The sequence below is a fragment of the Balearica regulorum genome, chromosome 2 (genome assembly GCF_011004875.1).
Source record: "Balearica regulorum gibbericeps isolate bBalReg1 chromosome 2, bBalReg1.pri, whole genome shotgun sequence".
Lineage (NCBI taxonomy): Eukaryota > Metazoa > Chordata > Aves > Gruiformes > Gruidae > Balearica > Balearica regulorum.
This window is the reverse complement of record NC_046185.1, coordinates 20,107,716-20,122,140: the sequence shown is the minus strand read 5'-3', so window position 1 is coordinate 20,122,140 and position 14,425 is coordinate 20,107,716. Positions and strand designations below refer to the sequence as shown.

At 46.7% G+C, this 14,425-nt stretch overlaps 1 protein-coding gene across 1 annotated transcript in view; it reads right to left on the bottom strand.

Annotated features, from left to right (window-relative positions):
- RSPO2 (R-spondin 2) overlaps window positions 1-1,596 on the bottom strand; it is a 120,344-nt gene extending 118,748 nt beyond the window's left edge. The window contains 4 exon segments of the mRNA XM_075743491.1: window positions 646-802; window positions 804-858; window positions 860-1,000; window positions 1,254-1,596. Coding sequence (XP_075599606.1) covers window positions 646-802; window positions 804-858; window positions 860-1,000; window positions 1,254-1,405 — 505 coding nt within the window. The 5' untranslated portion in view covers window positions 1,406-1,596.
- Between the last annotated feature and the right edge of the window lie 12,829 nt (window positions 1,597-14,425).

Here is a 14,425-nt window from a genome sequence, read left to right as displayed (position 1 = left end):
GCTAACAGCGAACCTCCGGCTGCTGCTGCTCCGAGTTGTTTGACGAGGTACGGCGACATCAGCGGCTCCCGCTGCTGGCTGCGGCCGAGGGGCCGGCGGCGGCGGCCGGCAGCGCCCGTCCGGCGGCGGGCAGCTCCCAGCGAGCCCCCCCCCCCCCCCCCCGGCTCCGCCGGCCCCGCGGGGGAGGAGGACACGGCCGCGGCGGGGGGCTGGGGGCCGCGGGGGGCTCGCACCTACCGCTCGACGTCCCCGTCCCACGGCAGCCCCTCGCGGGTCGCGGAGCAGCCGCGCCGCCCCGGACGGTTCTTTCCCATCGGAGCTCACGTCCACCGCGCTCCTCCCGCTCCCGACCCGGCCTCCCCAGCAGGAGGGCGGCGGGCAGCCCCGCGGACGGGTCTCCGCGCCGACACGGCCCCGCGCCCCCGGGCTCGCCGCCGCCCCACGTGTCGGCCCGGAGCCCGCGGGCGGGGAGCCGGGGCGCTCCTCGCCGCGGGGGGTGGCTCACCTGCCGGGGAGCTCCCCTTCCCCTTCCTCGGCGAGGAGGGGACGGGCACGCAGTCCTCCGGCAGCCCCCCTCCTGCCCCGCAAGCGCTCCTGCTCGCCGCCCCGGGCGGGTGTCCCGGGTGAGCAGGCGGCGCTACTCACCTCTCTTGCTGCGTCTCCAGCGGCCGGCTTGGCAGTGGCCGTAATCCATACAGTTCAGGATGATCAAGGCAAAGGAGAAGAGGCGAAACTGCATCCTGGGCCGCGGGGGTGGGCAGCCTCCTCCAGCGGCAGCGAGGGGCGGCGGAGGCCGGCGGCAGGCTGCGTGCGGGGCTGCGAGCGGCCTCGGAGGGGACCGGCGGAGCGCCGCGGGGACCGGCAGGAGCTCACACGCCTCTTGCTCCCCTTCTCGGGCGCTGCAGACTCAGAGCCGCTTCCAGCATCTCCCCTGCGCTGCAGGGAGAGAGAGGGGAAAAGCTTGGCTCCTGGCTTTCCTGGTCCTCCCCCTTCTCCGGCTCTCCCCGAGAAACAAAAAGAGAAAAATCAAAAAGCCAGCTCGGGGCAAGAGCGGGGCCCCAGCGCAGAGTCACCGAAAGCCCCAACTTTTTCCCGAAGCAGCGGGCGAGCACTGCCGCTCGGCACCCCCGTGCGCCCCGGGGACGGGCTGTCAGGCGAGGGAAAGCGCTATTTATCCCGGCGCAGGGGCGCACCCCGCCCACAGCCGCTCAGGTCGCGGGCACGGCGGGGCGAAGCCGCCCCCCCCCCCCTACCTTCCGCGGCGCGGCCCCGCGGCCATCCCGCCCCGCCGCCGGGTCTGGAGAGCGGCTCCGCGCCGCGGGACAGACCCCCGCGGGAAGGCGCGGACCAGCGGCCGCCGAGAATCGGGTGCGGCGGGACTTGCGGCGGAGACTCCTGGCCACATACAGGCGGTACCCGCGCCAAACACCCCACCACCCCCCTCCGCTCCCCCGGCTGCCCGCCTCCGCCCGCTCCTTTTATGCGGTGGGGCGGGGGCTGTCAGCCGGGGGCAGCGGGGCCGTGCGGGCTCGGCGGGGATGCGGGGCCGCGGTACGTAGGTGGTGCTGTGGTCCAAGGCATCCCGCGCCCGGCCCTAGCGCCGCCCGGCGCCGCGCCCCCGCCCCCGCCTCCGCCGGGCCCTAACGCCCGCCCGCCCCGCGCCCCCCGCCCCGGGAGCCGCTGAGGCTTTTGCCTGGAGGCTCTTACTGGGAGCGCTTCTCCCTCTCCCCGCAAAGACTCCTCGTCGTTTTCCTGCACTGCTTATAGCCTTGGGAAACCTTGTCCTCCTCACTTCTCTCCTTTTTCTTTTTTTATTCCCTTATTTTTTGTTTGTTTGTTTCTTCTCGCACTGTTTGATAATTAACTATTTCTTTCTTTCATCCCTGGTTTTATGACCTTGATCCATTTATTTTTCCCTCCTTTTCTTCTAGTTTCCTAAAATCTGATCTCACATGTTTCCAAAGCCTTCACTTTGAAGCACCACTTTCATTGTCCTGGCAAGATGGCTTTTGAAGTCCTAAAGTATAACTGTAGCAATTGATTTTTTAGCTGTTTCTAGCCACATTTCTACTTGGCAAAGATATTGTAAAGCTGGTAAAACGGGAACCCTAATAGTACAGATAGAGTATGAAACAAGTGAACACCCAAGATGTTCCAGGTGAATTTAGCTCTGATGCAGGAGGGTCTGTTAATTCCTCATAGCATCACCTGCACTGACCCCCCAGAGCCATTTGATTTTTCTGCTCCTCGCTCACAGCCTGTTCCCCAGCACTGCAGGTACTGACAGACCGTGGCTCCTTGGTTGCGGTGCCAGACCTGCTGTGCCTGACCTAATGAGCCCCACAGGACCTGGGGCACTAGGGAGCAGGTGCAAAAGCTGGGGAGGCAGCGTGAGTCTGGCACAACTAGCACAAGGCCAGGTCTCATAAACCCAGCTGGATCCAGGCTGACTCTGTGCTGGGTGTTCCTGCTCCTTTCTACCTCCCGACACTTCTGGTTGTGGGAATGTGGTGCTGAAATACCTGAGCTGCCTCGGGATGGAGCCAGCCAGGCTCTCACAAAAGCAGATGTACTCTTTCCAGAGCAGAGCTGGCCCTAGCAAGAGCATAACTGCATTCACATGGCGCTGTGCCTGACCTAATAAATCGTGTTAGACCCAAGCTGGCTTTTCATCTATGTCCCGGACAATCTGACCACAGATAAATTAAGTCTGACTGTATGGTGCTTACCATGCCATCCTGAGACCTCAGAACTTTTGACTGTAGTTATCAGTATAATATGTGTCTGAAGCAGAGAAGCATCAGTATCCCCAGTTTCCAGACAGAAGACTGAGTTACAGAGAGGCTGAATAACTTTTCTGAAATCAAAAGGGTTGAAGGCAGCAGTGTCAAAACTTGGTCCTGAGTTTCCCAAGATCTCTGACAGTGCTGTAAACCCTGGGCTGCCCTTCTTTACATTTATCTACTGTACAGTAGTAGCATTATATTGGTTTAACTGCTAGTATGAAATTTGAAGATTTTTTTTTAAAGTCACATTACAGTATATAATAATATCTTCTGAGGTCAGAAGATTATTATAACTGTCATTATGGGGTTACAGTGTATGAGATCCCACTGTGCCACACGGAGCACCTGTACCTTTCAGTGTTGTCATAATATAAGAATTACCGAGATGTGTCCCGTCAACTAATTAACACAGACCTAAGAACTAGGTCAGTCAAGGTCATTCTAGCTCCGTGTCAGTGGTCTCCAAGTGGATTTGGAGTGGATGCTATGGGAAAGACTGCAAAAAATAAGGCATGTATATATGTGTTTTGTGGTCTTTATTCTCCCCAATCTACTTACACAGTGAAACTTTCCAAAGGAGAGGTGTGTATATATATATATATAAAACTTGTTGTAACAGAAGCCATAATTTATTTTAGCGGAGTATGTTTACTGGCAACTAGAGTTCTCCAAGACATGTAGCCCCCATATCCACTCTAACTTCATGTGACAGATTGTGTGCCACAGACAGCTGACACTGAGACTTTTTGTACTAACAGTATCTTTAAAGTACATAGTTACAATTTCTGATGCAGAAATGAGAAGTGTACCACCACCCCAAGCTGCAATGCAAGGCAGAGAGGTATCAGACTACAAGAGGAAGAGGAAATCAAAGAAAGAGAGGTGTTCAAAACACCTTCGAGAGGACTCCAGGAACTGATCTCCTTGCCTGTTTTCAGGTCTACAAACTCATAGTCATGGGAATTTGAGTCTACAGCAGTTATCTGGAGATGAGTCTCGGAGTCATTTGTGTAAATAGTGATATTAGGACCTCCCCGCTAACACAACACCATTTCTGGATGTGTCTGAAATATACAGAAGTATAAATGGACTTTCAGAAAGGTGCCCTGCTGACGCTGAAGATGACTGAGGTCTCTCACAGTGTAGTGTTGGGTTTCAGGGGAAACAGGTCTCAGACATTTCCCCATTTCTTAAAGAAGGATAGCCTTCTCCAGCCTGGCTTCCTTTGAAGGTCTCCCAGACCTGGAAAATAAATACGAAGAAAGTTTCTCCAGGTGAAATTCCTAGCCTTGGAGAGCAGGAGTAAGCCTCAGCACTGAGTTTTTCCTGTGTGCAATGGGGGAGGCAGTAGCCCAGGTGGGAGTCAGCTCTGTGGAGGAAGCCTGCAGTTGATGGTTCAGGAGCTGGCTGGGATTTCAACATCCACTTTGAGCCAGGCAGGCTAGAATAGAATCATAAGAATCATAGATCTTTAAGGTTGGAAAAGACCTCTAGGATCATCAAGTCCAACCGTCGACCCAACACCACCATGTCTACTAGATTATGTCCCAAAGTGCCATATCTACAAGCTTTTTGAACACCTCCAGGGACAGTGACTCCACCACCTCTCTGAGGAGCCTGTTCCAATGTCTGACCACCATTTCGGTGAAGAAATTTTTCCTAATATCCAACCTAAACCTCCCCTGGAGCAATTTGAGGCCATTTCCTCTTGTCCTATCACTTGTTGCTTGGGAGAAGAGACCAACACCCACCTCACCACAACCTCCTTTCACGTAGTTGTAGAGAGCGATAAGGGCTCCCCTCAGCCTCCTCTTCTCCAAGCCAAACAACCCCAGTTCCCTCAGCCGCTCCTTGTAAGACTTGAATACCCACAGGCAGCCCATGTAATACCTGGTAGCACTAGCCATGGGCTAGCATCCTATCATGCCATGTAAGTACAGGACATAGCTACTTCCTCGGGACAGCTGAATGTGATTTACATCAAGGACAGCTGACAGGGAACATCTGCAGGCATTGAGACACTGTTTGTCTGTAACAGGCAGGCAGCTGAGTTGGGTGGCATTTTCAAGACTTTGGTAGGAATATAATTTTTATTTTTATTTTTCTTAAGTATTTATGAAGAGCTCTTTCTAAGTATGATGGGCTGTTAAGGAGACAGCATGGAAGATCTAGAATTGGAGTGATGAAGACCTGCATCCTGGATCAAATAGTGATTGGAGGTAAACGTTCAGTATTGCATGATGTATGACAGGCAAGGAGTGCTTTCAAAGAGAAGACAAGCAGCTTATGGTTCCTTTTATGAGGAAGAAATGGGAAGTATGCAAGAAAAAGAACATTACAATCAAAGTTAATGGCAAGAACATGTAAATGCTACATAGACAGCAGGCTAAACTGGATTTAAATTCACAGAATACAATGTTGCAAAAAGCAAGATTTTTGGCAATAAGAATCTAGGTCATGGACTTGACACTACGATGGATGGAAAATTCATGTTTTAAAATAGGCTGCCTGGAAATAATCTTCTTTCTAGATATAGTTTGGTTGTCAAATCTGCAGGTAAGTTTCAGATGATGACTAGTCACCATTACAGAAATAACATCTGAATTTGTGTTTTCAGAGAAGACTACCCAGACATAGAGGGTAGAAGGAGAAAAGAACAGATACATTGAAGGGACTAGTCAGCTGGAAGGTGGATGAGGATCACCAGAGTATCCCCTTTGGGTGAGCTTCTAAAGGACTGATAACAGGAAACAAAGGCTGAGGAGAACAAGAAGAACCACAGAGCTAATAAGAGGACAAGAATTCAAGCACATAGCTAGCTGTTTATGACAGTTGATAAATCAAGAAAAATGAAGGCAACTTTGAGATATGATTAAGAAAAAGTCCTTAAATGTTTTGGGAAGAATGGTGTCAGTGGCTCAGAAGCCAAATCAGCGTCCTCAGAGCCCAGAACATGTTTACAGTCAGAGGGAAAAGAGTCAGCAGGGTTGAGAGGTTAAAGAGCAGAGGAAGGAAAAGTACTGGAATGGGTTCTGTAGGATGTGGTAGACCTTTGTGTCTATAGTCCCACTGAAATCAACAGAGGAATTCACTGTAAGCATGGTATCTTGGGTTTGCGTGGCAAGGTTTCGGTAGCAGCGGGGCTACAGGGGTGGTTTCTGTGAGAAGCTGCTAGAAGCTTCCCCTGTGTCTGACAGAGCCAATGCCAGCCGGCTCCAAGACACTTGGAGCCACTGCTGGCCAAGGCCAAGCCTGTCAGTGACAGTGGTAGCATTGGAGAAGCTTGTGGAGGACTGTCTCCCGTGGGAGGGACCCCGCGCTGGAGCAGGGGCAGAGTGTGAGGAGTCCTCCTCCTGAGGAGGAAGGAGCAGCAGAGACAACGTGTGATGAACTGACCGCAACCCCCATTCCCCATCCCCCTGTGCTGCTGGGGGGGAGGAGGGAGAGAAATGGGGGGGTGAAGTTGAGCCCAGAAAGAAGGGAGGGGTGTGGGGAGGTGTTTTAAGATTTGGTTTTATTTCCTATTACTCGACTCTGATTTGATTGGTAATAAATCAGATGATTAATTTTTTCTAAGCTGAGTCTGTCTTGCCTGTGATGGTAATTGGTGAGTGATCTCTCCCCGTCCTTATCTCGACCCACGAGCCTTTCGTCATATTTTCTCTCCCCTGCCCAGCTGAGGATGGACAGTGACAGAGCGGCTCTGGTGGGCACCTGGCCTCCCACCAGGGTCAACCCATCACACATGGCACTGTGTGTGAACCATCGTGCAGCACTGGGGCACCAATGAACACTGCACAAGTTCTAGGGGGAACTTTGTCAAAGGGAGGAACTGGGAAAATTGTCTGAGCAGTAGTATGTTCAATGAATGTGGTCATAGAAAGAATGAGTTAGTCAAGGCCCAAGAAGATGATGTGGCAACGATTGAAATACCAGATGATGAAAGTCTGGGCAACAGCTTTAGCTGTGGGGATAGCTAGGAAGGCGTGTGTTTTACATAGGTTATTCAAAAGTCTCAGCAGCCAAATTAATGCACTTGAACAGTGCTGAGAAGATTCATTACAAACTGTTCAGAAATCATATTATTTTATAGAACTAGAGTTCTGTTCATTGAAAATTCAGTTTTATGTCTTGTGCTCCAGAGAGGTTTCACTGACTGTAAAAGATCTTACCTTCTACACTTCGGCTGTATTAAAGCCAAAGTGCTGCTGCTTTTGCAATATAAAGTAATTGAACTTTTCCATTCTTTATTGGGCTCCATAGGATGTGATCTGTAGTGCTCTAACTTCATCACACAGCAGAGCGAGATCTTAAAAATGAACAATACCAAAGTTTATTTTAAAAGAAATTTCTCCATATTCCTACAACTGGGTGACTCATCTTCTCTACATTGAAGTCATGATCTTTCCCAAGACCAGAGCCTCAGCAATAATACATAAGTCTTCATAGCTTTACACTGCAGTAGAAAAGGTGAATCTTTATTTTCAGTGAAATGAGTGATCCTGACAGGCTTTACATTTAAACTTCAAAAAGAAATAAAGCTTCCAACTCTTTATTACCTCCTTTAAATTCTTAAAATAAACTTATTAGTTCTTCAAAATGTGATCTAAAATAATAAGGAACAATAATGGAATATTGTGCCAAGTTTTGGGTCTCCCAAAACCAGAGCAAGACCACTGGAGAGCCACCACATTTGAGGGCCGGAGCAGTAGCCCTGTGAGGGAAGGCTGACCTTGCTCACTCTGAAGAAGAGGGGATTTTGGGGAGACCTAACAGCTCTTTCCTATATCTACGTGGAGGTTTATGAGGAGGTTACTGAGCAGTTGGAGCCAGGATCCTTATGGAGGTGCCAGGCAGAAGAATGGGAGACAGTGGTCATGTACTGAAACAGGAGACATTCGTGCTGGGTATAAAATAAAATAATTTTCCCTGTGAGGATGAAAAAGCAGTGAAAGAGATTTGGCCAGAGAAGTTGTGGACTTGCCTTCCTTGGACAAGGCCTTGAGCAACCTGGTCTGGACTCTGCTGATCCTGCTTTTAGCAAGAGGGACCTCCCAAAGTCCTTGCCAATCTGGATGATTTGGCAATCCTATAAAAAACATGAGCTCCCAAAATAGGGTGAGAAGACTGCCTGTGCACCTTTTAGACGCTCATGTAGCTTTCTTTCAAACCCTACCTGGCCACCTGGTATCTCTGCAACATCCACAGTGCACAAAAATCCCAAATTCTCATAAAATTGTCTCTGGTTTGAAGCAATAAAATGATTGAAGCAATAATTCTAATTTTAATTTTAAGCTACGATGTTCTTTAAAAAGTATTATCTGTGTAAAGCCAGAGAAGCAAGACTATTCCGAATTGTTCTGTCAGGCTACAGAGATTTCAAACTAGGCTAATTTTAAAAAACATCTTGTCTCAGCAAAAATACCCAATGCCTTATGGAGGAAGACTGTAGATATTAAGAGACTGCGATTAGAAGCAAATCCAACCAAATTCTCCGATATATTGAGTAGAGGATCAAAGATTGTCTTCCTTCTGACTCTCTTCCCCCTCTGAAACACGATCAAACTCCTGGGTTTTTGACCTGCTTGTGCAGGCTTTGGTCATGCAACACTTCCAGCAGTATCCATGAGCATTTTGCCTGAAGAACAACAAATTCATTAAAGCTGTATGTTTTCATTAAGGGCTCAGAGAAGCAAATGGAAAGAAGGGGTAACATCCCTAAAATAACTTTTGTAGCTCTCTTGAGTTTAATTTCCAGTTATTTCTGTAAAGAGAAAAAAAAGAAACAGAAAAATTAATAAGAAAAATATGCTCTAAATGATGTGTATCCTCCTCTCCCAATTTGGCCTGACACAAGACAACCAATTCCTGCCTGCCAGCTGTGGACACCATATTTCTCTTGGAGCATGCAAGAGCCAGTGTGCACGTGTGTGGATATCACATTCTGAAGCTGAGAGTTCATATTCCAGCTTGGCAGCTGCAGGTAATCCACTTCTTTTGGAGAATGGTGAGTTCAGTTTGCCAGCATATAGATCAGAAAATTACTAAAAAAAATAATGTATACCAAGCCATTTCAGGCTTTCTGTTTTGCAATATTTTTCATCACGACAGAGTACAGGTTTGCAACACGTATGTATGAATTGAAATATGCTCTAATATGGCCTCAGAAAAATGGCTTCACAAGGACCTGTGGAATGCAAAGATGAAATGTGACCTGGTTTTTGCACAGTTTTTCACATACTTTTACGTAGATTTTACATCTTCTGCCCTAAGCTTTACGCAATCACTGCTTTATCTTTCATACAGATACAAACCCACCCACACAAGATTATAGAGCAGCTGAGTTTGGAAGGGACCTTGGAAGATCATCTAACCTCTTGCTCAAAGCAGAGCTAACTTCAGCGTTAGGTCAGGTTGCTGAGGGCCCTGTCCAGCTGAGTTTTGAAAATGTTTAAGATGGAAGATACCACAGCCTCGCTGGGTGACCTCTTCCAGTGCTTGTGCACCCTCATGGTGAAAATTGTTTCCACACATCCAGAGAGAACTTTCCTCGTTGCACGCTGTGACCATTGCCCCTTGGCTTTTCTCTGTGCACCCCATCTTCTTATAAGCTCCCTTTTATATCTGAATGTATATATATGTTTATATATACATATAATTGAATTATATTTATATATTTCTGGTAAATTCTGTTTTAAATGTATGTTTAGTTTTTATTTCTACTTTGCACTTCCTCTGTTTCTTTAGCACCTGTACATCAGATGATAGAGAAAATACTGAAGATTATTAAAAAATATTTTTTAAAAATTACATCCTTGAGATGAGCCCTATCACTTTGAGACACCTACCTTGTTTTCCTACTATTTCTGTTGATTACAGAAGGAAATAGGAACAAGGATGATTGATTGGATATCTGTAAACACAGAACTGTTACCACCACGAGCACGGATAATGACAAGTGGCTCTCAAAATGATGCCTTATTAAGAGGAAAGTGATACGATGGAAACTTTTTCATTGAAATGTCAGAATTTACAGATTATTTTCTTGTAACAGAAGCATTGTTCAGCATAGACGTATTTTGTATTCAACATCTTGTCCAAATAACCTTTTAATTTAGTAACTGGCTTTGGAGATGGTTTCCAAGTACAATTTAGAGACCTTTACTACTTAATGTTAATAAAGGTTAAGTGTTAAATGTTGTGATGTTAAGCACATGCTTTCTCCAGCATATCTATTTAGCAATAAAATGATTGCAATATTTGTTGGAATACACAAGAAGTATCTTTGCCAAATGATAATAAAGAAGGGATGCTAAAAAGAATTTTGGATGTTTAAGAATCCCCAGATAAAAAACTAACAATTTGTGTAGTTAATCTACAGTGAGTTTCAGAAGTAAAACTGCCTCCATTAATATAAAAGCATATGTTCAAGACACTTTTGTAATCTGCAGAATATTGTACTTCTCCGCTGTTGCATCGTTGATTACCCCTTGTAATCTTGTATATCTAACAAACAAAGCTCAGGAAAACAAATTAAAAGAGAACTCATGAGCATTCTCTCTGAAACACCATCACCTCCTTCAGCCCAGCTCAGAAGAAAGCCTGGATCAGTCGACAACCCTACACCACAGGAGCAGTAGATAGTGACACTAACAGGAAACGGGTGTATGATCTCACCGCGCTCAGGATGTCCCCACGTGGTGTTGGGACAAATACCTAAGCACAGAAATGAAGGCTTTCAGTGGAAGGGCAAGAAAAGAGCTTACGTTTAGTTTTGTCAGAGGAATTGCACAGATGCACCCAAGGACATATTTTCAGAACTTGAGAGCCACAAAATACAGCTTTTAATTTTAAAAAGTGCATAAACCACACTAGAATCCTGTTTTGTTTGGGCTCTGTACCCTGCTAATCATGATGGGAGCTGAATGCCAGCTCTTGCTTCATGGCAAGTCTTGGAAAGGTGTATCATACCTTCCTTCTGGAACAAAAATTTGACTCATTTCTGTCCTTATAGTAAGACAGAGCTAAACCATAAGGGAAGAACAGTGCATATTTAAGGTCATCATTCTTCAGAGTAGAATGAAGTTAGAAAATAGGGCAGAGAAACTGTGATGTCTGCCATTTCAGCAGTACCCCAGGGGCTGAGAAGGGGACTGCTGGAGCCAAAAGCACGAACCACAGTACGTAAGTAGCTTTAGACTAACCATCCCTATCTTCTGTTGATCAGCAGAAAGCCCATAAATCATGCTCCTTAGGGACTGAAAGGCTTAAATAAGTATTCAAGGATTCAGTCCTGCACTGGAAGAAAAATACATACGGTAATCTTGAAGATGTTGTCCGCATTTAATTTCTACTTTCCGTTTGACTCTTTTTTCCTCCACTGAGCCCTTTAAAGAAGGAGAATAAGTGAGGCCATGCCAAACACAGATATTTCACTTTACTTTCCTTGAACTCAACACTGAAGTTTTTATCATCACTTTAATGGATATTTTCAAATTGGTTGGACCTCAGTGATGATTTTCATTATTTAATGTCAGTTCCTCTCTCTGGGGCAAACACAAGGTTTGGGTTTTTAGCCAGCATGACAATTAACAAAGGGAATATTACAAATCACATGGCTCAGTTTAAAAACAACTCCTGATCATCTGCAATGCCCTCATGACACTCCCAAACCTTCCTTCACCCCAGTCCTGGTTTGGCCCACAGCTGGCAGCTGAATGCTTTCTGAGCGATAGCTGGCTTGGTGAATACAACTAATAATAACGCTGGGCCCAAGTCCACTCCCCACTGTTCAGTACTTCTGGGGAACAGCATCTTGCACAGTGGACAATTGTTGTGGTATCAAAATCCACATTTTATCTGCCCAGCATGAGGGACGCAGAGGGATGTGGCTGGGACAATTTCACACAAGGGATTTTTAACAGTGAATTCATCTTGTGCTGCTGCTGTCCCCTTAGCAAAGTGTCACTTTCAAAGCTTAAGATATTTTTTAAATATTAGGAAAAAATAAGATACCTTATATCTTACTTTATAATATATATATGGAATAGAAACTAGGGCTAAATCCCTGAAGAACTTTAAGGATCAATCAAGTGGAACATATTTGAATGTCTGCAACTAAGGTTCACCTGAATTGATGCACCTACATCCAAAATGGAAATAACAACAATAAAAACCCCCTCTCTTTGCTTGCTTCTCACCAGGAGGCTTTGAACTCAGTGGCACCATTTAGCTCGATTTCAAAGATCCTGGAGAAAGAGAGCTTTGCTTCCACCTCAAACCAGCAAACGTGGAAGGCTGAGACCCTCTCTGACAGAAGCATCCCCAAACCTTAAATGCAAACCAAGACAAAATGTGTATCAACGTTTCCTGCCTATCCCCCTAGCCCTGTCAGTGTGATTTATCAGACACATTCTGAGAAAACCTCTAGGAATGGTTTCCTCACAAAACACGGCTGTGGTGACTTTGTTAAAGACACAGCCAGGACGCTACGCTCACTCTACACAACATCTGACTATTTTCCCTCATTTGCCTGATAATACAAAACTCTACATCTCCAAATGTATCCTAAGTAATTAGAAAGGGAAGGCAGGGTGGGGAAAGTCTTTTCCAACCAAAACAATTCTATGATTCTATGATTCTCTACCATCCCTATGGCAGCAGGGCCCCAGTGCAGGAAGGAAATCAGGATTTGTTAGACTACTGAGAAGCGGGAGAAAGGAACCCACAGCCTAGGACAGAGCCACGCTTGGGTTTCTGGTTTCTATCCCCCAAAAGATGTACGTATACATTCATCAGTTACTGCATAAAATGTTACATGAGTGATCCAAGCTAAAGGAAGCCCAGACCAAGACGCTTTGTATTGGTATCTGCTTCTCTAGTGTCATTTGATACATTGATATGGCAAAGTGACTGCTTGCTGGGTCAGCCAAGGAGGCTTCTATTCGGTGAAACGTTAGGTGAACGTTGGTTTGCTACCTCAGGTTTAGATTCATATTTATCACTACAGATGTTTTGTCAGATGTTTGATGCTTAAATTATGATCATCTGCAGGGAGGGGGTGGAAAAGAAAGGCAGGGAACAGCACATAAAACTGGTATAGCCAGAGAAGTTTTCCTATGCTCTGCTTTTTGTAATAAGAAATGTTTGCCATGCCTGTGTATGCGTTTGAACTCTCAGAAGTGCCACCACGTGCCTGGATGTGATCTACCCGGAGCAAGAAGCAGTGAGCACAGAAGAGGTGTAAGGCCAGGCTGATAGGGTCACTACATACAGCTCTGTAAGGACAGTCTGTCCTGATTACTTTTTATCCAAACTGCCCGCTGCCTGCTTGGAAGAGATCTGGAGAAAGGCAAATGGTGGTGTCTGTGGAGGGGACGCAGAGCAGGAGCTGTTGCCCAGCCAGCAGCAGTGCACCCAGCAGCTGCCGAAGGAAAGGAAAACCACAACTCACAAGTGTAAAATCGGCCATTATTAAAGAGGAATATGGAAAGAAGGGAGAACTTCTGAAGAGCTAATCCTGATGAGGTGGGAAGGCAGCAATTCATCTTCCTTACCAGGGTAATAGTAGCAATAGAGTAGAAGCATGTTGGCAAGACTTACAGCAGCCATCTCCATACTACTGATGGTTTTCTCACTCACTCACTCTGGTCATATGTCATTCTTATATTACACTTCCGTCCTGAGAAATACAAAATGAAAACTACCTTTGAATGAAGATGATTCCTTTAGAATCCCTTCCATTCATGTTCGTGCACAGGGTATGACTCACGTTCACAACAGAAGCAGGATAGTCCTCTGTCTCCAGAGGACGCATCAAACCAAACTTTCTTCCAGACTCAGCCTTGGCCAGTCCTGTGCCAGATCCTGGCCACATTCATATTGCAGCTGCTGGGAGAAATTTATTTTGGACATTCCCAACTATTGTCCTTGTGCAGATGGTTTGTACTAGTGGAAATCTTGGACCTCCATCCATTTCTGGGGCCTGACTTCAGCTCTGGCATAGTTGCATGGCCACGTCATACTTCCTTTATTTAAAAAGTTGCACTGTTTGGTACTGGCCCATTTCCATTCAGCAGCCTCATGTACAAGGGGATTATGACAGAATCACAGTATGGCTGAGGTTGAGAAGGACCTCTGGAGGTCATCTGCTCCAACCCCCCTGCTCAAGCAGGGACACCCAGAGCTGGTTGCCCAGATGACTTTGGAATATATCCGAGGGAGACTCCACAAACTCTCTGGAAAACCTGTGCCAATGTTTGACCATCCTCAGAGTAAAAAAGTGAGGTTTTGTGTCCAGATTGAATTGAATGTTTTCTAACTTGTGACCATTGCCTCTCACCCTGTCACTGCGCACCACTGAGAAGTTTGGCTCCGTCTTCTTCATTCCCTCCCATCAGGTATTTATTTATATACATGGATAAGATTTCCCGGAGTCCTCTCTTCTCCAGGACAGTCCCAGCTCCCTCTGCCCCTCCTCAGATGTGAGACGCTCCAGTCCCTGAATGATCTTTGTGGCCCTTCGCTGGACTCACTCTAGTAAGTCCATGCCTCGTTTGAACTGGGCAAATGAGTGGTGGTTCTTCTGAGCTGGCACAGAAAGGCCAAGTGAGATGGACACAGGTCTGAGAATGCTTAGG